At 44.4% G+C, this 27,507-nt stretch overlaps 1 protein-coding gene and 1 pseudogene across 4 annotated transcripts in view; both read right to left on the bottom strand.

Moving 5' to 3' along the window:
* Positions 1-2,801: 2,801 nt before the first annotated feature.
* LOC309516971 (ribonuclease-like) lies at positions 2,802-5,402 on the bottom strand (annotated as a pseudogene). Its single transcript, XR_014224601.1, has 2 exons — positions 5,265-5,402; positions 2,802-3,588 (listed from the first exon to the last, which is right to left on the bottom strand). The product of XR_014224601.1 is annotated as a ribonuclease-like (transcript).
* Positions 5,403-8,068: 2,666 nt separating this feature from the next.
* Positions 8,069-27,507, bottom strand: part of LOC309517152 (angiogenin-2-like) — a 44,608-nt gene continuing 25,169 nt past the window's right edge. Inside the window, exons 1-2 of one of the 3 annotated variants that reach the window (XM_082196242.1) lie at positions 10,947-11,005; positions 8,069-9,012 (exon numbers count right to left, since the gene is read on the bottom strand). In XM_082196242.1, coding sequence (XP_082052368.1) covers positions 8,540-9,012; positions 10,947-11,001 — 528 coding nt within the window. In that variant the 5' untranslated portion in view covers positions 11,002-11,005 and the 3' untranslated portion in view covers positions 8,069-8,539. Of the gene's footprint in view, positions 9,013-10,946; positions 11,006-11,909; positions 12,127-27,507 lie in introns of those variants that run through there. The other 2 variants (XM_082196243.1, XM_082196244.1) reach the window with 2 other exon arrangements.

Here is a 27,507-nt window from a genome sequence, read left to right as displayed (position 1 = left end):
TCCTGCAGTGGCAAAAAGAAGTGCAGTCGTACCTTGGTTTTTGAACGCCTTGCAACTCGAATGTTTTGGCTCCCGAACTCAGAAGCAGGGCTGTAGCTAGGGAGTGGTGAGGAGGGCCTGTGCCAGGGGTGCAGGCGAGGGGGGGTGCGTGCAAAATTGGCTAAAAATATGTCCATAAATATGTCTAGAAATAAAAATGTTGATTATTGCCTCTTAAGAAAAGGTTTTAAATAGAGGGTGAATTGAATGGGGGTAGGGTTGGAGGAGAGGCGGAAAGAAGAGCTAATTTGTCAGTGGCTGGGGGTGCAAACAGGACAGTTCTGCCAGGGGCACAAGATCACCTAGCTACGGCTCTGCCCGGAAGTGAGTGTTCCGGTTTGCGAACGTTTTTGGGAAGCTGAACATCCAACACGGCTTCCGTGGCTTCTGATTGACTGCAGGAAACTCCTGCAGTCAATCGGAAGCTGCGCCTTGGTTTTTGAACATTTTCAGAAGTTGAACGGACTTCCGGAACAGCTTCCATTCGAGAACCAAGGTGCGACTGTACCTCAATATTGCCCTCACTGATTTTTGATAGACGTTCCCTTCTTACGAGGCACAACAGCTGCGTCCAGCTCTATGACTCCCTATTCTCTACACTCCAACTGTATAATTATTAGAGCAACAGAACTCCATGAAACACAAAGGACAGTCCAGTTTCACAGAGGGTTGCACTTCTGTTGAACTCTGAAGTGTAAACGCTAGATTTCTTCAGCAACATTCTGGACATTCTTAGCTCTGATCCTAGGCCTTGTCTTGAGATGGGAACACCATTGTCTCCTGAGTCGGTCAATATTTGGCCACTAATAAAGGAGTAGCAAACAGGAACAATCCATTGTAGGCAGGAGGATTTTCTGAATTCAACATAAGCTATTGTTCACCAGCCTTTTGGAGCCACTCTCTTGCTTATCTCTTACCCAGTCTCCCATTTCTTATCCCAAAGGTGATGGCTGGGGCAAACCCATCTAGATAAAGCCAAAAGCCTTTTCACTGCCTAAGATTTTTTCCAGGCGAAACAGGTTGTAGCTGGCCTGCCTCACTAGGAGGGGCTGCCCCATTTCCAGGAGTCACTTCAAAGAAACAAATGGACAATTAGTGATTTTTAATCTCCCTGCAATACTCAGTTTGGTCCAGCAGGGCTATTATTACATTACGTTCCTTACGTTCATTTTAACTACTTTGGTGTTTTTCTTCCCTGTACTCATTTGGGGCTCTGATTCAGTTGTGTTTTCGGTGTTTGGTTGATTTTGCTTGGTTGATTTTGTCATTTCTGTTTTCTTTAGTGGAACAAACAAGACTGTTCAATCTTGGCAGATACGTTGCCCCACGAGGCATGTCAACTGCTGTGTTGCAACTTCCTACCTCCCCTTTGAAAAACGTTTAGAAACATATCAATCATTTGGTCGTTGGCCTGTTTCCAAACACCCCTACCAACTTCTGTGGTCAAATGGAGGCCTCTCTTCTGGGGGAAAGTGTGCAAACACTTGAGATTACAAAAGGTGACTTCCACAAGCCAATTTAGCTTGTTCAGAGTAATGGCGTCATTGAACAGGTTTGCTGTTGCCATCACTGAGAGCCACTTAAAAGGGGGTGAAACCACACCTCTTGATACTGGTAGGTAAAGGTAAAGGGACCCCTGACCATTAGGTCCAGACTCTGGGGTTGCGGCGCTCATATCGCTTTATTGACCGAGGGAGCCGGCGTACAGCTTCCGGGTCATGTGGCCAACATGACTAAGCCGCTTCTGGCGAACCAGAGTAGTGCACGGAAACGCCGTTTACCTTCCCGCCGGAGTGGTACCTGTTTATCTACGTGCACTTTGACGTGCTTTTGAACTGCTAGGTTGACAGGAGCAGGGACCAAGCAACAGGAGCTCACCCTGTCGCAGAGATTCGAACCGCCGACCTTCTGATCGGCAAATCCTAGGCTCTGTGGTTTAACCCACAGCGCCAGCCGCATCCCATTTTGATACTGGTAATAAACTGCTAAAAGAAAATTTGTGTGGTGCAGACTAGATAACATCACAAAAAATCAGCCACCAGAACCCATGTTTTCATAGGTTCCTGTGCATTCATGGCTCATCTTATTCATGTTACTATAATTTGTTTTAACAACTTTCAATACTGAATTCTAAGTTGCTGCTTTTGAGCCTGTTAGAATGGAACATGTTGCCTTCTAGCAGGTCACCTACTTAGTTCAATATTGCATTCTCTGACTTCCTTAAGGTCTTAGGCAGAGGCCATTCAAACTACCGGATAACTTTAAAAACAAAGCAAAATCTGTAGATGCCAGGGACTGAACTGGGGACATTATTGTGCTCTTAACAATGAGCTATAACTTGTTCTCCAAATTGACTACTCCCCAGGAACCAGAATCAACACCTGACGTCCCTGAAAGAGATGCGGGAGAAATTCGGCTCTTTGTTTGGATACAATCACACTACATCATCATGCAACAAAATGGTAGACTGAAGCTTTTCAAGACTGGATTTGTTTGTTTGTATTCCTGAGCAATGCCCTTTATGAGGCTACTGGTATATATAGCAAACACATTCAAACTCCATAGTCAAACAAACACTATCCACACACAAAAGGAGAGGTCCTGGGAAATCCCAAAGTTTACTAAGGCATCCAAGTGGGGAGATCTTAAGTTTTGAGGACCTTTAAGAAGTTCAAAGAGGGATGGAATGGAGTGTCCTGGAGTAGGGCATATTTAGCTGGCTACCACTTCACTGCCGTCTTTTATTGCAAATAACAACACAGTTCTACATATGTAAAGGAATATTTTATTACATGAAACTGCAAGAGAAGACCATTCAGTCACAGGTGTTCTCAGATCTCAGCCTTAATCTTTAGCAAGTGTTAAAATGCAAGGATAGGAAAATGCATTCATATTGTTTTATGACCACTAGATGGCATGCATTTTATTAAAATACAAAAGCAGGAGGGAAAGACTGGAGGGACTGCGCCTCAGAGAAAGCAAAAGGCAGCATTTGAAAAGGCAAATTGCAGTTGAGATACACAAACAGAAACAGATTTTTTTCAAAATTCTACCCGATTCTAAAAAGGGATTTAAAGCACTGTGATTCAATACAAGTAAACAGAGACATCTAAAGAGGCATTTTGAAGTGAACCGGCACCCCGTTAGTGCAGCCCACCCGAATGCGCTGGGAGGTGGACCTGCCTCTGTAGTTACAGGGGGGTCTCTGGGATCCTCCCCCAATAATGCGGCAAGCTGTGAGGTCAAAGGGTGTGTTGCTGTCATAGTAATTCTCGCTGGCGTAGGTCCCCCCGTCACCGCAGGTGGCATCTACTGCCATGGGGTCCCCATGGATGAAGGTGTTGGAAGGTTTGCAAACACCGTCGGTCATCCCCCTTCTCTGCATCATGAGGTTGTAATAGCGCCGGGCATCCAAGTCGCTTCTGGTCTTTGGGAAGTCGATGTGCTGCCGGCGGAATTTCTCGTAACGGGATTCCCTCTGGGTAAGCGCTGGCAGGACCATCAGGAATAGCAGCAGCCAGCAGGCAGTCGTCTGAGCCATGGTGTCAGCTGCACTTAGGAATGGAGAAGGGAATTATTATTTGTTTCTTTAAAAAAAATGTAAGGCAATTTGCACACAAAACTAAATGATTTTGTGTAACTATATACAGTGGTACTTCAGGTTACAGACACTTCAGGTTACAGACTCCGCTAACCCAGAAATAATACCTCAGGTTAAGAACTTTGCTTCAGGATGAGAGCAGAAATTGTTCAGCAGTGGCGCGGTGGCAGCGGGAGGCCCCATTAGCTAAAGTGGTACCTTAGGTTAAGAACAGTTTCAGGTTAAAAACAGACCTCCAGAACGAATTAAGTTCTTAACCCGAGGTAGCACTGTACAGTAAAAGCCGAAGAGCGGCCACTGCTTTGATTGGCTAGGTTGAATATCAACACAGATCCTCCGCAGGCATTGGCTGGCCTTCTGTGATGTCATTCCTGAGTGTTCTAACCTCTGAGTGGGAAAGAGGTGCTCATGGAATGTTAACAAAATGCGGCTTCTACAAAGAAAGCGAAAGGTCGCTTGAGCAGCATGTAAGGGCCACCAATATCTGGGAAGAGAAGGAGCTGAAAGCTCTTTGCAGGAAGGAGGAAGTGTCACAGAAAGGATGGCTCAGCTCACCAAAGCCGATTGCAAAAAGCTCAGTGTAGAACATGTTAAAAAGCAGGGAGGTTGAGTTGATTCTTTAGTCTTCTGCTTTAGTCTTCTGCCAGGATAACAAATGAGTACAATCTAGAAAGCTGTTTATGAGGTCACAAGCTTTTTCATCTGTGTTGAACACATAGTTTAGATAGTTGGGGTTTTTCCTCATCTCCTGTCATAGCTCCAGGTAGAGAAGCAGGGGCCATAGCATAGATTGAGAGATCGATCGATCAGTGATAAACACCAGTGGAGGCTGGTGCAGCAGAGCAAATGGGAACTCATGCTCAGTGCACAGACAGCCCCCACCTCCCTAACTGTCCCCATATACATGTCATTCAAAATATAAACAACAATAAACCATAAAATAAAATTTTATTTTTTTAAATGAAACAAAACCTACAGTAAGATGGAAAATAATGATTATTTTTTATACTTCTGATTGGCCCAAGAGGCTCAGTGGTTTAGACCACAGCACCACCCACGTCTTCATGCAGAATGTAGGCACCCTATATATAGAAATGAGCAAACCAGTGATATTTTAGGGAGCAGGCTAGCAGGCGGGGCCCATGACTTACATCATAGGAGCCTACACAACACAAAACACTGGTTTTATTTTATTTGTTTTTTATCTTATATTTTGGAAATGTACATCCAGTTGTTTTTTTCCTTTAATTTTTTTGGGGGCCCCCAAGAGAGTGGGGCTATAAGCTATAGCTTGTTTAGCGTATATGTAAATCTGGCAATGTTCACATGCAGCGGAAGTCCCTAACTCACTGAGGGTTTGAGGCCGATCGGCTGCCCTCACCTGCCAATCAAAACTGTTCTGGGGTGTGGCTGCTGTCACATGCTGACAGCTTCTGAGAGCCACAGGTGAGAGCTGAGTGCAGGGTGGGGACCAAAGGCAGGGGGAGAAGAAGGAGCATGACACGTCCCTCACCACAGATACTACCCCCTCCCCTAACACCCCATACACTCCAGAACATTTACTTATAGCAACTCATTTGAATGCTTGGGCCCTAATCCCCTCACTTTTTTCAGCAGATCCTACCTGCCTTGCAGAGCAAAATGGTCCCCTTCTGAGCTGTGTTTTTCCCTTCTCGAGATCTTGTTTTACCAAGATGGCGAAACAGATCAAGTTCCCAGAAAACCCTTTTTTTTTTTTTAATGGCATATTTTGCAATCCTCTGGACTGTGTGGGAAAGTGGGAGGCTCCATTGCAAAGCTGTTTGAGGCAAAGTGGCTGGTTCTAAACCACTCGTTGCTTATTAACAAATGGATCTGGTTCAATATTTATTTTTTTTTTAAAAAAATCAGCAGCAGCATCTCACCCTTGAAAAGTGTGTCAGGGCCTCAGTGTTGACAAAGCCAGGACAAGGCTGAAAACCGCACCCTGCTGATCAAGGGCGGCAGGAGGGGGGAGAGACTTTTGTTTCATGTTTCTAAGGAAAGAAAAGATGCAGAGCATCTGGAACTGATAATATTTGGAAAGGAAAACATCACTAGCCACTTTCTTCTGTTACACGTCAACCAAGTGAAGGAGGACCCAGGGAGGAGTAAATAACTGCTGCTGAGAAAATTAGACTGAAGAAGACGACTGCACTTTGGAGCTAAAGAAGAGCAGTTCAGATCAGCCTCCTCTCCCTCTGAAAGGGAAATGTCACAGATCTTGTCCGTCTTCCCTCGCTGTAACCTGAATCTTGTGGCATGGGCCTGTGCTATTGATAGTCTTGCATTCTCTGCCTTATACTGAGTGAGGCCATCGGTTCTCCAGGATTTCAGGCACAGGACATTCCCCGTCCTACCTTGAGATTTTAGGGACTGAACATAGGATTTTCTGTTTGCAAAGCAGAGCCACTGCCAGTCAGTGTAGACTGAGCTAGGTGGGCCAGTGACCTGACTCAGTATAAAACACCTTCCGTTGTTCCTTTGGCCTGATCTAGTTGGGCACTTAAGTTATCTTAAGTGAAGAATGTGCAAGGGCGACCAGTGACATCAATATGAGCATGTGCACGCAGGGCCGGATTTAGGTTTGATGAGGCCCTAAGCTACTGAAGGTAATGGGGCCCCTTATAGGTCCAGCTGTCCTTTGTCAACAACAAATTGTTTCTGTTTTTTTGTGTTGAATATATGCTATATGGTAATTTATGGACCTAGTAGGTATCTTAAGCCATTTGCACACAACAAATAGGAGCCTACACAACACAAAACACACTTGCTGTATGTAGGTTTTATTTTATTTGGTTTTATCTTATATTTTGGAAATGTACATCCAGTTTTTTCCCTTTAATTTTTTTTGGGGCCCCAAAAGAGTGGGGCCCTAAGCTATAGCTTGTTTAGCTTATACGTAAATCCTTCACTGTGTGCACTAATGAACTCTGCTCAATGGTTCACTGTCACTGGTCCTCCTTGCAAATTATCTTCAACTCTCTGGGGAAGGAAAGAGAGAGAGAGAGAGAGAGAGAGAGCCCTTTCTTTGTTCAAAACAAACCTTCTCTGTAACTTTCACATGCTGCTGTGAATTATTAACTTACTTATAGCTTTAGTAATTTATTAACTTGCTGTAAAAGTTGAAGTTTTACACATTTTTCATTCCTCTATAATGGTGTGTGTGTGCTCCATGAGGCAATACCCGAAGGACCTCCTCTTTCCATATCAACCCACCTGGACCCTGAGATCACCTCCTGAGGCCCTCCTTCGTGTGCCTCCTCCTCAAGAGGTCAAGAGAGTGGCAACATGAGAACGGGCCTTCTCTGCAGTGGCTCCCCATCTGTGGAACGCTCTCCCCAGGCAGGTTCTCCTCACGCCTTCATTATACACCTTTAGGCGCCAGACAAAAACATTCCTTTTTAACCAGGCCTTTGGCTGACCTGAGGGACGCGGGTGGCACTGTGGTCTAAACCACTGAGCCTCTTGGGCTTGCCGACCGGAAGGTCGGCGGTTCGAATTCCCGCGATGGGGTGAGCTCCCTTTTCTCGGTCCCAGCTCCTGCCAACCTAGCAGTTCAAAAGCACGCCAAAAAGTGCAAGTAGATAAATAAGTAGATAAATAGGTAGATAAATAAGCACCACAATTCCAGAGTCGTTCGTGACTGGACTTAACTGCCAGGGGTCCTTTACCTTTACCTTGGCTGACCTGATCAACACCCTATACCCTTTAAAATGTGGATCTTTTGGGGTGGGGGCGTTATTGTTTTGATTTTATATATTGCAATCTTTTTTGTGAACCACCCTGAGACCTCTGGACATAGGGCGGCATATAAATTCAATAAATGAAATGAAATGGCTTGTTAGAAGGGGGTCCAGGAGGGCAAAATAGCTGGTGGGTAAAGGTTCAGTATCTCCTCTTCCCCGCTTCTTCCACTTCGAAAACACTGTCTCAAAAAATGGTCACGGGGATACCTCCTGCAGAGACACATCTGACCTTTGGGTTGATGCTCTGTTGCTAACAATACCACCTGAAGATTTATCTTTCTCTCGGTTTCCAACAGATTTCCAAGCTGACTTGGAAGCTAGATTCCCATGTGGGTCTGAATATCCCCAGACACTTTCAAGGGGAACATTTGTCTTCCAAAGAAGGGAGTTTACATTGTCCATTATATTTACTCCCAACCTCAAAGCACCCACAGAGCCACAAACGGCAAGATGACTATTTATTAGGCATCCTGTGGAATGTGCTCAGAAGCAGCCCTGGGGCTGTGGTGCCTGATCACATGATGACAACTGGCTGTGTCTATAAACATGAACTCTGCACACTGGGACAGAACTGAGTGGGGAACCAGAGTTGCGAAAGTGTTGGGGGAAGCATTCCAAGCTGCCAGACATTAATGCTGACTTTTATATATATATACTTTCTGTTTTAACTGCTTTTTTTAAAAAAACCAAACCAAAACCAAAACGTTTTTAGACTTTAAATGCTTGTAACCTTCCCTCCTTATGCTGGTCTATGACCGTAATAAAGATTTGATTTGATTTGGTTGCAGCCTACCACCCATGTGGGCAGAAACACGAAAGAAAATCTCAGACAGTGCAGTACTGCATTCCACATTCCCTCCCTTGGATGCAATAAGAAAAAGAAAAGGAAATGAAATTAAACACACATCAAATGCTATGCAACTTTAATAGTGACAGACATTGCTGGTTTAACAGAATCAAAGCAGGTTTCTTTGCCACTATGGTTTAAGAGTGTTTTCTTTGTTTGTTTTTTTAATTGCAGTAAAGCAGAGCTGGACAGAATGGCAGCAAAGGGGGGGGGGGTTCAGTGGAGTTGCAAGGGATGGCATAATTGTTAAAAAGCTGAATATTTGGGATCTGGGCGTTGGAAATCTTACACTGTGACAATGATACTTTCGTCGAAGTGCACAGGCTCATTATTCTCATTACAGGCAATGACAATGTATCTGGACGACTTGTTATCAGAGTACTTGCAAGGTGGGCGAGTTGAGCCGCCTTTGTGCTTGCAGGTGGTGACAGTGAAGGGGCGGAGAGCGATCCTCAGCCCGTTTCCGTAATCCTTCCCTCCAGTATCAGTGCACACAGATTTGATGTTATTCTTGGTGCCGTGGATGAAGGTGTTCACTTCCTTGCATGGTCTGTCCAGTCCGCGTCTTTTCATCATGACGTCACAATACTGCTTTCCAACATTGCTCTTGGGATTATCGTAGTGCTGCCTTAGGAACTTCTCATAGGGGGTTTCACAATAGGCTCCCAGCGCCAGAACAGACACCAGAAAGGTGAGGAGCACAAGGCCAGATCCCTTGAAAGGCATCATCGTGGGCCACCGCTGCCTGAAAGAGATACCTGGGGGGAAAGTAAAGTGGGTGTGTAAATGCTTTCTTTCTGTTTGCCACCAGAGGGTGCTTTGTGAAACAGCTTGGAGTTCAAATGAACGCTGTACTGTATATCCTTGCAAATTCTTATCTGCAAATGTTGTGGTGGATGTTATCTAGTCATGATCACATAACCATGTGAATATTGATACAAACCAGTCACATTGCAGCTTATGCATCTTATAGCAGAAGTTTAAGACACAATTTAAATATTTTTAAAAACCACTCTAAGTAGAATAATGAAGCATAACCACCCACCCTACCCACTCGCCACTCCCAGTCTTCCCCTCCCCCTCTTCTTCTTCCTAATTGTTTAAACCAATTCATAAACCAATAATTTATGCATTCACCACTAATAATGAAACACATATTGTAGATATTTTTCAACAATTATTATGCTATTTTTGTGATATACAAATGACATGAGAAAACTTGGTATACTTATTTATATAATATCATTCTTGTTTGTAAAACCCAATAAAAAAACCAATATAAAAGAAGAAGCTTGGACCATTGTTGAGGGTCAGGGAGAAGGAGGCAAACAAGATAGGATATTTGTACAAGCTCAGTTAAGTTTGCGTGGCAAGTCCTCTCCCCCATGTGAAATAAAGACACGGGACACATTATTTAAGGTTAATGGGCATAGAAAGGCCACAACTTTATTGATTACAGAATTGAAAGGTATTGGCCTTAGGCATTGGCTCCTATCGACTACCCGGCATGGAGACCGGTAAGGGTTATCCACAAGCCGTGGGGGGTCCTGTTGAAGTACGCCAACTAGGATCCCACGCGTGTCACCGCCCGGGGGTGTGCCGGAGGCCCTTACCTCCCTAGGTTTCGGACCAGGCAACGCCCCCCAGAGTCCTCTACCGGACTACCCCTTTTCATTGAGGGAAGGTGATGGCGCTTCCTTCCCCCCTCATTTGCATACCAATTACCCCTGCCAATGCCTAACCGCCAATACCGAGGAAGTTGTGACGTTTGCTACGAGGTAGGCGAAAAAACCAAAAGGCTGGAAGTGCGCCAAGTTGGAAAAATTCCTACCAGGCCCCTTGCGGCGACCAACCGGAGTCCATTGCAAGGTCATACCTAGCTAAGCCTAAAGGGTGGGCGGGATGGGAAAACCAGTCAGCAGGAACGGGACAAAGAGGGCGGTCCCCAGTCGCGCCTGGCCTTAAATGGGCTAGGCCACGCCTCCCCGGCCCTGCTGATTGGCGGGCTGGGTTGCAGGCACGCCCGGGGATTCCCCTGTTCTCACGGGGGCAAAGGCCAGCCCCCGCGAGTGGAGTGTGGGAGGGGTTAGCCCGCAACCCCCTCTCCTCTCCAGCTCGGAAATGGCTTTCTGGCTGAAGTGAGATCTGAGCAAAGGACTTACTGATATGAATCTGAGCTCCAGACCAGCACTGAGAGACCAGGGTTCAAATCCTCACTCAGCCATGAAGCTCATTGGGAAACCCTGGGTCAGTCTCAGTCTCTGCCTCACAGGATTGATGAGAGGACTGACTGAAGGAGGAGAATGATGGATGCTGCCTTGAGCTCCTTGGTGGAAAGGTGGGGTATAAATCAATCAATCAATCAATCAATCAATCAATCAATCAATCTCCCTTTTGTATAAACTCCCTTAAAATCCTTCTGAAAGTCTTCACCAAGTGCCACCAGTAGCTCAACAAGAGAACGAGATATAAGATTTATTTCTTAACCTTTAGGTTAAAGTGCTGTACACCTGGGAACATCATGAGCTTTAAGTAGCTGGGTTGGTGTTGCAGCATCAGTAGATTTAAACAATTGTTCCAATTGTTGCTATATTTTGCCTGCTATAAGCTTTTCGCATAGACTTTTACATAAATACATCTTAAGCCCCCCCCCTTTTCTAGTAGGATTTAGTAAGAGCTAAATTGGAGTCACTTTTGCATGTTGCAGTTTGTGCACACAACAGCTCCCTCATCTTGTGGTTTAACATTGTATGTTCACCCCTCTTAAAAATATATTCCCCTAATAATAACTGCATGCTTTATATTCTGCTTATGCTTCCCAGGCACGTAATGTTCTCTGACATTTCCCTTTTTCTAAGATTCCTTTGTGTGGAATGTGCTTTGAATTTCCTTAGTGTAGATTATTACTCCCATCCAGGCCCATGAGAGGGTGGGGGGCAGCCAAGTACTGCAACTATGAGTTGGGCCATAGGGAAAGCCCCATGGAGGCCATGCTTTCCACAAAGTCCCAAGTGCCCCTTGTAAGGTCGTGTCAGCAGGATGTTAAAATCCCCTTGGACAACCAAACTAGGTGTCTCCAGGAGAACATCCACCATGATCTGAAGCAGCTCGGGCAGGGAATCCTTGGTGCAGCAGGGAGGTCAGTATACCAAAAGGAATCCTGTACTGTCCCTATTGCCCAACCTCCAGAACATGCACTCAGAGAACTGGGTCTTACCAATAGGATGCCTGGTGCAAACTAATGACTTCCTAAAAGTCACTGCAACCCCACCTCCCCGCCCACATGACCTGGGTTGCTGTGTGTAAGAGAAACCTGGTGGACAAGCAGCGGCAAGAACAGGCCCATCTGCTTCATCCAACCAAGTCTCTGTTACACATGCCAGGTCAAGTCCTCCATCCACAATCAAGGCGTGGATGACAGCCGTCTTGTGAATCATTGACCTGGCATTGCACATCAGCACCTTAAAGTCATGTGGGTCTCCCTTGCTGAATCCAGTATCTTTGCGGACAAGACCAGACCCGGAGGCAGGGATAGTCTTCAAACAACGACTAAACCTGCCTCCTCGGTAATGACATGGTCATAAATCCACCATTACTCTGACCTTTCAATAACTGTTACGCTCTTAGGCATCAACCACCAGACCCAATAACTTACTATTTCTTCTCTTTAGCCTCCTGCCTTCTCTCTTAGCCTCTCTTCTGTTTTGCTCAGCTCCAGATGATACCCTGTCAATGCTTTGTCCAACCTTTTATCCTCTAGCGGCCACAGCTTCTGGCCAATAGCACACGGCCAGGTTGCAAGGCAGTCTTCTATTGGACCTCAGCCAAGGTTCAATAGGAATCCTTTAGTGACCCTCAGAACACCAATTGGATTGGTCCTTTAGGATGAATGGAATAATGCCCCCAACAATAACAGCGTGATTCTAGCCACTTCCTCCAGCCAGCCCAGAGCATGCCCCTAGCTGTCAACTTCCTCTTCCTCATTATCAGATCATGCCAGTCATGAATGGAGAATTAAATGCAATTTTGCAAAGCAGCTCAGATATGCCGAAATGTGTTTTCGAAAGCCAAAGCTGGCGAAAAGCCTTCACAATGTTTCTGGAAAATGGCCAGCGTTGCAACTGTAATCACTAGGAACCCCTTTTTATTCACTGCCGAGAAATCCACACTCAAAAAGGGCAAAGTCATAAGATACAACTCAATTAATACTTCAAAAACAACAACAACACAAAAACCTGAAAATGCAACTGATTGCCCACAAGGCAACCAACTGAAAGATGAACTTGCTGCGAAACAAGGATAGCTCAATAGCAACCTTCAGGAAATGGGGATGCCAGTCCTCTGAATTTGAGGCAGAAATGAGGCCCAGACCTTTTCTATTAATCTGTAGAAGACTACACTGATAGCATAGGCCAGGGGTCGGCAAGGCTTACTAGGCATGGGCAGGATCACTCCCGCAGAGATCCCCGTGGGAAGGGCAGGCGCAGCACGATACCGGAAATCTCTTCTGCGCATGCCCAGATGCCAAAAATCACACCTGCGCAGAAGGATTTTGGCATCTGGGCATGCGCAGGAGCGATTTCTGGAGCCGCGGAAGAGAGTCCCTGCACTGCGCTGGTTTAGTGCAGCACGTGGGGACTCGCCAAGCAGGTGGTTGGGTTCGGGGGCAGCTCATGGGCCGGTTAAGCGACCCTCATGGGCCTCCTCTGGCCCATGGGCCTTAGGTTGTCGACCTCTGGCATAGGCCAAGGATGGGGAGCTGGGTTCAGCTGTTGGGGGGGGGGTCAGGTCCTTGGTTTTCCCCACCCTTGGTATGCCATTTTAACAAGTGTCCATCACGTGACATCACTATGATGCCAAAATATCAATTCTTCCTTGCTAGTGTTGTAAGCTGCGCTAGAAAGGAAAATGCAAAGCCAGCTAAGCAAGGCTGGAAATTTCTGCCATGGAAACATGGGAAGTTAGCTGACCAGTGCTGCCTTCACTTTCTGATCCCAGGGAACCTAAAGTCCAGCTTAGTCTGGAAGCTACGCAACTGGAATTATTATTTTAAAAAACCAAACATAGCTCTATCACCTTGCCTTGAAATAAAACAAAAGGAGCTTATTATTTTGAATTTTGCTCATTTAATCCCCCCTTTGCCTCTTCTCACTTCCATATCGCCTCTTTTTATGTGTATCTATGTCCTGCCTTCTCTTTCCTGCAGGATAGTCTATAGCAGCAAAAGCCAAAGGGGTCATGCCGCACCTGATATGTTCACAAATTTAATATAGCGGTCATTCTTAAATTTCTCCCATGGCTACTTGAAAATTGCTGAGGATATTGTCAGACCACTTAATAATTTTTTTCCTGTCTGTTGTAGTATTTGTAACACATGGCAACAAGTGCCCTGTTGTTTTTAATTGTATTTCAGTGCTTGTTTTGTTTCTTATATTGTATTTTATTGCATTATAATTTGGATTGTATATAATTCAGTGGAATTCACAGACACACCAATGGACCACAGTTAGAAAACATCTGGATATTAGGATGAGAGTTCACTGCTTAGAATCCACCTCTTCAGATATATCTAAAATAGTAGCATTTTTCAAATTTATTAATACAATTTTTCCTCAAAAATACTTTCCAAGTGGGGAGGAAGGAAAATTCTGTGCCTCAAGTTAGCAGTAATCCCCAGATTACCAGTTTTCATTCTTTTTCTCCTTAAACAACAAAAACAGATTCCTAGCATTTATATAACCAAGACCTGTGAAACGCCAATTTTCTTTTCCCCTCCGTGATAAATAAACCTATTTTTCCATTTTCAGTATTTTATTCTGTCCCTTCCCTATAGAAAGAAAAAATCACTCCATCCTGTAGAATAATTGCCCAGGCCTCCAAGACTTAGAATTTCTTTCTCCTGTTTAATAGAATTCAGGTAGAAAAGTGAGGAAAGAGAATTGAAACAGCTCTCACTAAATGGCAGCAAAAAAGTTTGACATGGGAAGTGATGGATCTTTCAAAATCCATTCAAACCAGTCTAATTAATTCTTAATTTTTATTTCTTGCTCCCTCTACATCGATAGAAAGAAATAGGTGAGTATTATTACACCCAGATACTAGAGAACTTGTACCAACCATATGATTGTGAAATGTACCGTACAATTGTGACTATAAACCACTAAAAACAACATCAAAGAATGGGAACGATTATAATACAGCATTACAAAATACCACAGTTTAGGATTGTGACAGGAGCCATATTGGTTATAGCTGCTTGTGCATAGTGGAAATTTAACTGAGTTAAAACATTGCTTCTTTTCTGGGGATACGCGGGGGTATGCATACCCCTAAACTTTTTGTGAATTGAAGTTTGGCCTCATTGAGGGGCAGTATTTCAATATGTGTAGGGAAATGAGAGTACCCCTAAACATTTTTTTAAAGAAAAAAAAGCACTGGTTAAAACTATAGCAAAAGTACTGACAAGACACGTGGACAGCTACCCAGCAAGAAGCAGAAGTAAGTATTAGGCGGTTTCTGGTGAGCAAATCAGATGTTACAGAATCTGAACCACAAAAAGTAAATCGTTGGCTTCCTTGACAAATCCACAGGAGCCTAACCACAGCAACTAACCATCAGCTTGCTTGACAAATAGCAATGCTAAATTTGTAAATATTAAGACGTGATAAACAAACTTGTGTGCATGGATGGAATACACCCCCAAAAAGCATAAAAGAATTGTGCAGCGCAGGCTTCCTAACCTCACCCCCTTCAGAAGTTTTTGGCCTACAACTCCCATGGTCCCTAGCTAGCTGGACCAGTGGTCAGGGATGATGGGAACTGTAGTTTCAAAACATCTGGAGGGCCGAGTTTGAGGAAGCCTGGTGCAGAGGTTTGGATAGGGAGAGTCTGGAAGTTGCTGCAGGAATTAATAAAGATCACCTAATGGTGACCTTGCTTCATATCTTAGTCTTGGCCAGTTATGACCAGTGGTCAGGGATGATGGGAATTGTAGTCTCAAACCATCTGGAGGGCCGAGTTTGAGGAAGCCTGGTGCAGAGGTTTGGCTAGGGAGAGTCTGGAAGTTGCTGCAGAAATTAATAAAGATCACCCAATGGTGCCCTTGCTTCATATCTTAGTCTTGGCCAGTTATGTCCCACCTGGGACAGGTATTGAGGATGCTACCACAGGGTCTCAGGGACAGCTTGAGAAAAAAGGTACATCTTCAAATGAGGAACAGAGATTGATCTGCCTGTCCAATGTATGTTTCTTAGCCTCTTGACTGAGTCAGATGAACGCCTGATAGAAAAAAATTAACAAATGTATTGGTTCGTGCTGTTTTAATAAGGTATAATTTGCTTAGGGACGCGGGTGGTGCTGTGGGTAAAACCTCAGCACCTAGGGCTTGCCGATCGCATGGTCGGCGGTTTGAATCCCTGCAGTGGGGTGAGCTCCCGTCTTTTGGTCCCAGCTCCTGCCCACCTAGCAGTTCGAAAGCACCCCTAAGTGCAAGTAGATAAATAGGTACCACTTTCTAGCGGGAAGGTAAACGGCGTTTCCGTGTGCTGCGCTGGTGCTGGCTTGCCAGAGCAGCTTCGTCACGCTGGCCACGTGACCTGGAAGTGTCTCTGGACAGCGCTGGCCCCCGGCCTCTTAAGTGAGATGGGCACACAACCCTAGAGTCGGACACGACTGGCCCGTACAGGCAGTGGTACCTTTACCTTTACCTTAATTTGCTTAAAAGCATGGTTTCCTAGCTGTGTGCAGCAGCAATACAACATACAAAATCAAATCAAGTTGAAAATAAAATTTGGGAGGGGGTGTCATTTAAAACGGCTGCTGAAATTTAAAAAGTCACCGTTTTGTATGAGTTTTGTGTGTTCTGAAAGGAATCATATAAGTAGGTGGATCATGCTCACAACATTGCCTATGCCAGCCACTGAAAGGTGTAAAAGACATAAGTGAAATTGGAAAAGAAAAGAAAATGAAAGAAAAAGTGATTGATATGTGTTGTATGTGCGATATAACATTGTTTTTCTCTACCTGTTTTTGCAGTTTAAATTTACAATGCTTTAAGCTGAAACGCTTCTTCGATGGGTCTAGATCCAGCCACAGAGTCAGCTGGGTACATTAACCCAGGCATAGCCAGCCGGGGGTGGGGGGTAGGGGGAGGCTGCCAGAGACCTGAAAGACTTGTGATGTCATGACAAGAATGCCTCGTGCCTCCCTGCCAACCAGTCAGGGAAATATCTCCCACAGAGACACATCTGACCTTGGGGTTGATGTTATATTGATGCTATTTGAAGATTTCTCTCTCTCTTGTTTTCCAACAGACTTCCAAGCTGACTTGGAAGTGTGAGTCCCAAGTGTGAGGTACCACTGTATTTGCATTTTGTACTGGCAGCTAATTCCTGTCAGTGGTTTCCCAGAGCAGTCACATGACTCACGAAACTAGCTTGAGGACCTGAACGAACACCAACGTTTATCTTGCTACATCCACAATTGGATGCCAAAATGTCTGAGGTTACCGGCTTTAATTTTCAGAATTAATGCTTTTGTTTAGCCCATACTTAATGAAAAATAAGGCCACTTGTAGAACTTAGGTACGACAGCAGAAAACCTCGTGTTCTGCTGGGGAAACCAAGCAATATTTTCATTCACAGATTGTGCAAAAGCACTTCACCTGCCAAAACCCCTCCAACGCCGCCATTAAGAAGCAGGTGTTCTCCTGTTCATTAGAGCTTAATTTGGACTAAAGAACAGGCATGTGCTTGAAGTGATGAGATTACAAACTGCGGAATAGAATCAGCTGCAAGGTCATTAAGGTTTGAAATTGAGGTAAGACTTCATTCGGTGCAAAAGACGGTGTGGGAGTAGGGGAGACTACAGTTTCTTCATAATAATAATAATAATAATAATAATAATAATAATAATAATAATAATAATAATTTATTATTTGTACCCCACCCATCTGGCTGGGTTTCCCCAGCCACTCTGGGCGGCTTCCATAGAAACCAAAAAACACTAAAATATCATACATTAAAAACTTCCCTGAAGAGGGCTGCCTTAAGATGTCTTCTGAATGTCAGGTAGTTGTTTATCGTTTTGACATCTGATGGGAGGGCGTTCCACAGGGCGGGCGCCGCTACCGAAAAGGCCCTCTGCCTGGTTCCCTGTAGCTTTACTTCTCACAATGAGGGAACCACCAGAAGGCCCTCGGCGCTGGACCTCAGCGTCCGGGCAGAACGATGGGGGTGGAGACGCTCCTTCAGGTATACTGGGCCAAGGCCGTTTAGGGCTTTAAAGGTCAACACCATCACTTTGAATTGTGCTCGGAAACGTACTGGGAGCCAATGTAGGTCCTTCAAGACCGGTGTTATGTGGTCTTGGCAGCCGCCCCCAGTCACCAGTCTAGCTGCTGCATTCTGGATTAGCTGTAGTTTCCGAGTCACCTTCAAAGGTAGCCCCACGTAGAGTGCATTGCAGTAGTCCAAGCGGGAGATAACTAGAGCATGCACCACTCTGGCGAGACAGTCCGCGGGCAGGTAGGGTCTCAGCCTGCGTACCGGGTGGAGTTGGTAGACAGCTGCCCTGGATACAGAATTGACCTGCGCCTCCATGGACAGCTGTGAATCCAAAATGACTCCCAGGCTATGCACCTGGTCCTTCAGGGGCACAGTTACCCCATTCAGGACCAGGGAATCCCCCACACCTGCCCGCCCCCTGTCCCCCAAAAACAGTACTTCTGTCTTGTCAGGATTCAACTTCAATCCATTAGCCACCATCCATCCTCCAACCGCCTCCAGGCACTCACACAGGACCTTCACCGCCTTCACTGGTTCTGATTTGAAAGAGAGGTAGAGCTGGGTATCATCTGCATATTGATGGACACCCAGTCCAAACCCCCTGATGATCTCTCCCAGCGACTTCATATAGATGTTAAAAAGCATGGGGGAGAGGACGGAACCCTGAGGCACCCCACAAGTGAGGGCCCAAGGGTCTAAACACTCATCCCCCACCACCACTTTCTGAACACGGCCCAGGAAGAAGGAGCGAAACCACTGTATGACAGTGCCCCCAGCTCCCAGCCCCTCAAGACGGTCCAGAAGGATGTTATGGTCGATTGTATCAAAGGCTGCTGAGAGATCCAGCAGAACTAGGAAACAACTATCAAGTTTTCTTCTCTACGTTTATGATTCAGCAATCATAATTCAGAATTAATGTTTTCATTTAGCTACAGCACATACATAATTAAAAATGAGGCAACTTGTATTCATTCACATATTGTGCAAAAGCACTTCGCCTGCCAAAACCCCTCCAACGCCGCCATTAAGAAGCACATGTTCTCCTGTTAATTAGAGCTTAATTTGGACTAAAGTACAGGCATGTGCTTGAAGTGATGAGATTTATTTTATTTTTTATTGATGCCAATCATTATAGAGGTTGATTCTGGCATAGGGAAAGCATTCCGGTAACAGGTAGGCTGCCTTCTGGTCCATATCTCATCTTCTTCCCATTGGCCACAGGCTGGAAGGGAGTTACCAGGCATCAAGGTCCACCCTGGTACAAGCCATTTCTGCAAAGCCCATCTTGCAGCGGCCATGTTTCCCAATTGTGAATTAATACCTCTCTGTTTTCCTGGCCCTCTCTCTTGTGATTCAGATGAGCTAGCTGTGAATACTTCTGAACCCCACTTGAATGTCCCACCATTATCTCCAGCTTACACCGGATGGTACATCCTCCTCATTCATCACTTGCATGGGGCATAGCCACCAACACCTCATCAAATGAAGCCACACTAGGCTCAATCCCTGCCTTGCTTCTGTAGTTTTGTAAGGCTTGTTCACACAGGAGCGAAGTCTAGATTTCCATTGGCCGGTCTTGTGGCATCCCTACAACATCTTCCCTATCTCAGGGTTGCCCTGGACATTTCCTACTAAGAGTGTTTAAAACACACACACAGACACAAACACCTTTGCATAGTCCCTAATGGTAGGATTGGGACCCCAGGGGAAAAGGTCTGGGGCAAGGTAGAGAGGATGTCAGGTGTACCTCCCTACATTAATGGGGATGAAATGTTCATACAGATCCACATTGGGCTTTGGAGCTGACCCACAGGGTCAAAACATCAAGAGAGGAGGCCATGTCTATAATCCACATAGTACAGCTTTCAAAATCTGAAGAGACATCTCTTTAAAAAGTTAGTGTTTTGTCTTCCAGGGAGACACCTTTCATCAAGTAGGGAGCAGGAGGACCTGATACTTCTGCTGGTGCTCAAATCTGGGTTGCTATTTACCGTATTTTTTGCACCATAACACTCACTTTTTTCCTCCTAGAAAGTAAGGGGAAATGTCTGTGCGTGTTATGGAGGAAATGCCTATGGGTGGCATGCCTACGGATTTTCCTCCTCTAAAAACTACGTGCGAGTTATGGTCGGGTGCGTGTTATAGAGCGAAAAATACGGTATTCAGTAATGTTAGCCAATACAACTTGAAATCTAAAATTCTGGTACTTGGAAGGTGTAGTAAAGTTAATACATTTCAAGAAGTTGTTCTTTGGTCATGTAAAAAGCAAGGCCTTGTGGGAAACCAGCAAGCCACAAGAATTATGGGAACTAAGACCTGTTGCTTTAACCCGCAGAACAGCAGGCTCCAAGGGAGCCTATCTGGACACGGACAGCCTAACTAATATTGTCTATGCTCTGGGAACCTCTAGGTTAGATTACTGTAAGGTGTTCTACTCAGAGCTCTGAAGACAATTGAGGAACTTCAGTTAGTGCAGAACTCGGTGGCCAGGGCAAGATTCTTCGGTCATATTACACCCAGCCCAAATGCACTCCTTTCCAGGCCCAACTCAGGGGATGGGGGATTATTGATTATTCATTTATTTTTCGTTCTTATTTTCAGTATGTGTTTTTTGTTTTTATACTGTATTCTTATGCATTATTATTGTATTAAAATATTATTTCAGGAGGTAAAAGCTCTATCCACCACCCAAATCATAAGTTGTACTACCAGGCTTTCCAATTAAAACAGTTGACGGACATGATTAAGTAATCTTCAACTCTGTGGGCCAAAATGGAACTGGAACCCTCACAAATCTCTCCTAATGCTTTATCCTTCCCGAAAACTTCACGTACTTGCATTAGCAAAATAAGGTTGCAATGTACCTCGGGTTACAGACGCTTCAGGTTACATACTCTGCTAACCCAGAAATAATATTTCAGGTTAAGAACTTTGCTTCAGGATGAGAACAGAAATCGTGTGGTGGCGGTGCGGTGGCAGCGGGAGGCCCCATTAGCTAAAGTGGTACCTCAGGTTAAGAACAGCTTAAGGTTAAGAACGAACCTCTGGAACGAATTAAGTTCTTAACCCGAGGTACCACTGTATATCCTTTCAAATTCTCATGTGCAAATGTTGTGGTGGATGTTGTCTAGTCATGATCACATATCCGTGTGAATATTGACACTTGCCAGTCAGTACTTCATAAACGACAATGGGGTGACTGTCGTGCAACAACAGTCTACGGAGGACAGTATCCACACAATGTATTTTATAGAGCATGACCACTCCATTTGTGCACACCCTTCACAAGTGGGTAGAATATTGGCTATTATTATGTTTTTGACAACGGGACAAATTTCAAGTGCAGGCGGTGAAATAATTAACATCATCCACCTTACGGATGTTGGCTACTGTATTAATTACCCACCATGCCTCTGGCATTATGCTACATAACACAAGAAGCTTAGACCATTGTTGAGGGCCAGGGAGATGAGGCCAAGAGATAGGATATTTGTATAAACCGTGTAAGTTTCTTGCTGAAGCGCGATCTGAGCACGGGACTGAATGAATGAATATGAGCTCCACCTCTGACCCAAAATCATAGAGAGGGGATACAGTAATAGCAGATTTGAAGTAGGGTGACGAAAAAGAGGGTCTCTTGATTCTATCCTCCTCTGGCCAAAGCCAGAGAAAATGTACATCTATCGACATTTACAAGGAACAGTCCTCATGATATTCAAATTCCTGTGCTTAGTATTTCATTTGCATTTTTGGAAAAAAATTGTATCTGTTGGAGATTTTGTGGGGGTGAAGTAATGCCTTTGGGGGGTGTTTTCTGAAGTTGCCATATTCAGGATTGGGTGCTCCCACCTCAGTGTCCATGGAAGTTAAATCTCTGGGGGCTGGCGATTGTGTGTGTGTGGGGGGAGGGAGGCATATTCACTCTAACATGTAGGCATGCAAACTTTTACTAAATTTGCCTGCAATCATCAATTTTTTCACATAGCCTTTTCAATAAATGGAACTTTGAAACATACAGGTTAACTAATTCCCCCTTGCCTAGTAGCATTTACTGAGACCTAAATCGGAGTCACTTTTGCATGCTGCAATTCGGACACACAACAGCTTCCCATTCTAGTGGTTTAATGTGGTATCACCCCTCTTAAAAAAAAGTATTCCCCTTATAATAAGTCTGCTCACCTTTCCCACTTGGCAGCTTAAACAAAGCTTAAACAATGGTCTAAGCCAGGCATCCCCAAACTCGGCCCTCCAGAGGTTTTGGGACTACAACTCCCATCATCCCTAGCTAACAGGGCTAGTGGTCTGGGATGATGGGAATTGTAGTCCCTGAAGACCTGGAGGGCTGAGTTTGTGGTTGCCTGGTCTAAACTTTCCTTTCTGGCCATTAATAGAGCCATAAAGAAAGCAATCACCTGCCTTCCCTTTTGACAAGGAAGCCTTGTCTCGCAGTGATGGGGTACACCTTTCCGATGTCGGCAATGATAGCCTGTTGAATGACACTTCAGAGTGCGTCACGGATTGGTTGCAGGTGTGAGGGTGTTGGCGGCAAGCCCTTTGGGCTCGAGTGGCGGTTAGCCTTTGTTTGTATGGAGGGGAGGTTGTAGCCTCCGCCTGCCCCTCCTCAGTAAGGGTATCCTGTTAAAGGGATCCGGGGTTGTGAATTCTGTCCAGAGCTGGGATGTGCGCTAGGGCCATGTCACAACCCCTACGGGGACCCCTCTGGGTGTCCCTAATTGATGTAAGTCATAGGGTGCCCCCTAATGGTGGTTTACCCTTAGATGGACTCCCAGCAGACAGGCAGGAGTCACGATATAGCCTGGCTTCACCCAATGCCTAAGCCAACACGTTCACATCTGTAACCAAGAAATTTGTGGCCTATTGGAACCCATAAACCAAAACACTCATGTCCATGTGTTTATTGGCCATTAGGTGGACAATAATGGGGGCCTTGGCAAGCAACAACATGTTTTGCATTCTACTTATGCTTCCCAAGCATGAAGGCTATTTTTCTAGAAAAAGAGGTGCCAGAACTCATCATGAACCCCTCTTCTTTTTCTTCTCTTTAAATGGCAATGGTGCCCTCAGGAGTGGTGCCAGGACTGAGTTCCAGGGAGTTCTCGAAAGCCCTACAAGCATGTAATGTTCTCTGACATTTTCCTTTACCCAAGATTAGGGTCGCCATACGTCTGGAATTTCCTGGACACAGCTGGGATTTGGCAGTGTCTGAGTGGAATTTGCTGAAATGTCCAGGAAAATCTGGACACATGACAACCCATGTCAGAAATGTTGATTTAGGTGAATTTCCTTAAAAACAGCTCAAAAACTTAATTTGTAAGAAATGCCAAAAACTTTTGCTTCTGGATATGGCAGTCCTACACACGCTTCATTTATGTATAATGTGCTTAAAGTTTGCAGTGTTAATTCTGTGTAGATTTTTACTCCCACCTCCCATAAACTGAAATAGATCCATGTTGCTGTCAACTTTCAATAACTGTTACGCTCTTGTGCAACGACAATCAAACCCATTAGCTTGCAGTTTCCTTTATTTAGCCTCCAGTCTTATCTCTTGCTCCTCTCTGTCTGCCTGCAGCTCCAGATGACACCCTGTCAATGCTTTGCCTGGCCTTTTATTCTATGGGGGCCACCGCTTCTGGCCTATGGCACACGGCCAGCTTGCAGGACCCCATTCTATTTGACTATTCTCCAAGGTCCAAATGGAATTCTCAGGACACCAATCAGATTAGTCCCTGACGGTGCTAGTAGAAACCAGAACCAGTAGAGGCTGGTCCTTTAGAATCAAAGGAGCACTGCCCCAACAAATGCAACCTGACCCCAGTCAGCCATCACCTGCCTCCTTTCTTATGCAACAGCCAGCCCAGGGGGTTTCCCTGGTTGTCAACTTCCTTCTCAGATTCAGGGTTGGCCTTGTAGAATTCAGGGCGGGGAGTAAGTGCATGGGAAATGAGACAAAGCTAGTTGGTTCTACTGTATTTCGCTCCAGTTCCACAAACTGTTTTGCCTAAGTTTTACAAAATGCCTTATTTTTAAGTATGGGCTGTAGGTAAACAACAACAAAAAAACACACCTTTCATCAAGTAGTGTAATGCTCTCAGGCAGGCAAGCAAGCTAGCCACAATAAGAATTAATAAGTCTCTGGCAGTTTTATCACATGTTTATTTACAATTAACATACAGAGAGCGGCTCCGAGCCTGTCGCTCTTAGCTACGAGTTGGTCACTCTGATTCCCTGCCCCTTTCACAGCACAAAGGGTGCCAAAGACCTGTCCTTCCTCTCTTATATATCTATTGCATTTTAACCCTCTCAGCTCTTCTGGTTTGGCGAGACGGTGGGTGAACTATCAAACGAAGAGCCCTCTAAACGCTGCCTCCCTCCTGGTTGCAGAGCAACCCTCTCAATGTCATCCATCTCCCTCCCCTCCCTTCTCCTGCGAGCTTTCTGAGTCTGCTGCTCTATCTGAGTCTGGGAACTCTTGATGAAGGGGGGATGAACTAACCCACTCCTGCTCTGTCTGTGGCTGCAGTCTCTCCTCGCCAGAGTCAGACTCTGGCTCCCTCAGTACTGGCATTCCTTCATCTCCAGAGTCAGACTCTTCCCACGTGTTCTATCCAGCCACATCCCTGACATTATTTTGGTGAGTGAGAAAAGCAAAGAACTGACATTGCTGCGAGAAAGACAAATGGAAGTGGACCAGAAAGTCACAGATAGTTTCAGGGATTTTTAATGTTCATATTTTATTGAAATAATTTCAGTTATAAAGAAACAGAGTGATACAGAGAAAAAAGGGAGAAGGAAATAAGAGGAATTAAACTCGGAGCGAAAGAATATAAATTAAAGGCATATGCCGATGATTTAGTGATATCATTAGAAGAGCCATTAAAAAGTGTGGAAAAAGTCTTGGAAGTGCTTGAGGAGTTTGGGAAGTTATCTGGGTTTAAGTTAAACAAAACTAAGACAAAAATACTGACTAAGAATTTGGCGGAAGACTTAAGAAATCAATTAGAACAACAAACAGGAATTAAGGTAGTGAAAAAGGTGAAGTATTTGGGTATTTGGGTAACTACAAAAAACATAAATTTAGTGGAAAATAATTACAAAAAAACCTGGAGTGAGATTAAAAAAGACTTAGACATCTGGAGTAGACTAACACTCTCTTGGGAGGGACGAATGGTGGCCATAAAAATGAACAGCCTTTCAAAAATACTATTTCTATTTCAGAATATTCCAGTAATCAGAGGAACGACAATGTTCAAGGAATGGCAGAGGACCCTGTCCAGGTTTATCTGGCTGGGGAAGAGAGCAAGAATTAAGTTTAAACTGCTCACAGACAGGAGAGAAAGAGGTGGGTTTGCTGTCCCGAATCTGCAATTATATTATGAGGCCGCATGCCTATGTTGGGTTAAAGACTGGATAGTTTTGGAAAATCTAGATGTGTTAGACCTGGAAGGATTCGATGTTAGATTTGGCTGGCACGCCTATTTATGGCAGGATAAAGAAAGGGTTCATAAGGGATTCTCCCACCACATTGTTAGAGGAGCGTTGTTAGAGGTATGGAATAGAACTAAAAGACTGTTGGAAAAGGGCATACCTTGGTGGTTATCACCAGTTAATATCTCATCACTTAAAAATTTAAACACGGGAACCCAAAGATGGACCTACGAAGATCTCCTGACTAAATCGGATAAAGGGTGGAGAATTAAATCATATGAAGAACTAAAGGATAAGTCAATAGGGTGGCTACAGGTTCACCAAATTAATGCCCTATGGAATGAACACAAAAAAATAGGGATGAGTGAGAAAAAATCAAAATTCCAGGTAGAAAGATTAGAAGGAAAGAGTAAGCTTTTATCCAAAATGTACAATCAATTACTGGAATGGGATACTAAAGACGAGGAGGTGAAGGAGATCATGATAAAGTGGGCCATAGATTTGGGATACAGTCTAGAATATGAGAGATGGGTGAAACTTTGGACTAAGGATATAAAATTTACAGCATGCGTTAGCCTCCGAGAAAATATCGAAAAAATGATGTATCGTTGGCATATTACTCCTGTTAAGCTGGGAAAAATGTACAAGACTGGAGACAAAAGATGTTGGAAATGTAAAAAAAAAGAGGGTGACTTCCATCATATGTGGTGGTCATGTGAAGAAGTGAAGAGGTTCTGGGGTTCTATTTACGACGAATTGAAAAAAATAATGAAATACACATTTCCAAAAAAACCAGAAGCATTTCTTCTGGGAATGGTCGGTGAGGAGATTAGGAAAGAAGATCAAACCATGTTCCAGTATGCAATGGCAGCAGCCAGAATATTGTTGGCACAGAACTGGAAATCATCTAAAATCCCAACTATTAGTGAATGGCAAAACAAGCTATTTGAGTACTCTGAGTTGGCAAAAATGACTCAGAAGATTAGGCACCAGAGTAATAAAAACTTTATTAATGATTGGAATAAATTTATATCATACATGGAAAAAACTTAGGTAATATTAAAATAACAGTAGGTGAACTATAGAATCTGTGAAGTAAAGACAAAAGTTGAAAGAAGGAACTGCAAGAAGGTTATTAATGTGATATAGCTTAAATCGTGGTGGAGGGAAGTCAGAATGACGATATGATAATTAGTACTTTTGGAGAAATGTATTTACGTCTTGATGTTTTACTGTCTATATTTGCTTATTTTTTGTGTTTTCTCTTTTTGGTAAGTTTGTGATTTTAAAAGAGTGTATATCGGAAATAAAATTTATTTTTAAAATTAAAAAAAAGAAAAAGAAAAAGCTTCAGGCCCAAAGGGGGGGAGTGGCAACGTTTACTAGAGGCCTCTCGAAGGAAAGACTCAGCCCCTTTTTGGGAAATAGTCGCGAAAAGTTGGCAAGACTCCCCGATTGAAATTGATTATACTATACCAGTTGGGATCTGGGAGGCTTACTTTCTATCTTTATATACATCAAATCAACATCTGCAGGCCCTGCCCCCAGCTCCGAGTGATAGTGGCGCCGAATGGCCCCCAGTAGCAACTGAAGAGATCTATAGGCTTATCCAATCCCTTAAACCTGGAAAAGCCCCCGGCGTAGACAACATTACACCGGAACTCCTCAAGGCCAATGTTGAATGGTGGGCCCTTGTGTTAGCTGCCCTATTTACCAGCATAGATCAATCGGCCACTATCCCTGAGGACTGGGGACTAGCAATCATCATCCCTTTATTCAAGAAAGGGAGCCGTTCAGACCCGGCTAATTACAGGCCAATCAGCCTCCTAAGTATCATTAGCAAATTGTACGCTGCCCACCTATGCGACAAATTAGTGGACTGGCTGGAACAAGACCACATTCTTCCAGAAGCACAGGCTGGTTTTAGGGCAAATCGGTCAACCTTAGACCAGAGCCTTGTTCTCCAACATCTTGCGGAGAAATATACATCAAGAAAAGGAGGTTCCCTATACGTGGCCTTCATAGATTTCAAATCTGCTTTTGATCTAATACCGAGGGACAGGCTTTGGGGAAAGTTAAGCGCTGCAAATATAAACAAACGCCTATTGTATCTCATCCACAGTCTATATGAAAATACACGGATCCGGGTAAGGTGTGACCGACATGGCCACCTATCCAAGGAAATCCAAATCCATCAGGGGGTCAGGCAAGGGTGTGTCCTTGCGCCTACTTTATTTAACTTCTATATCAACTCGTTAGTAGGAAATATGGAGAAATAAAATGCCCATCCCCCCAAATTGGCTGGTACGCCCCTCCCGGTCCTTTTATATGCGGACGACACAGTTTTAATTTCTTTTTCTTGTGTTGGATTGAGAAAACTTCTGAGATCTTTTACCAATTACTGCAGCTCCGAACAACTAACAATTAACTACAACAAATCCAAAGTCATGGTGTTCTCTAAAAAAAGGAGGCACAAATGGAGAATAGACAATCGCTCAATAGAACAGGTAGCAACCTTTAAAT

Source organism: Podarcis vaucheri (genome assembly GCF_965113315.1).
Source record: "Podarcis vaucheri genome assembly, chromosome: 13".
NCBI classification, from domain to species: Eukaryota; Metazoa; Chordata; class Lepidosauria; order Squamata; family Lacertidae; genus Podarcis; species Podarcis vaucheri.
This window is presented reverse-complemented; position numbering and strand designations above follow the sequence as displayed.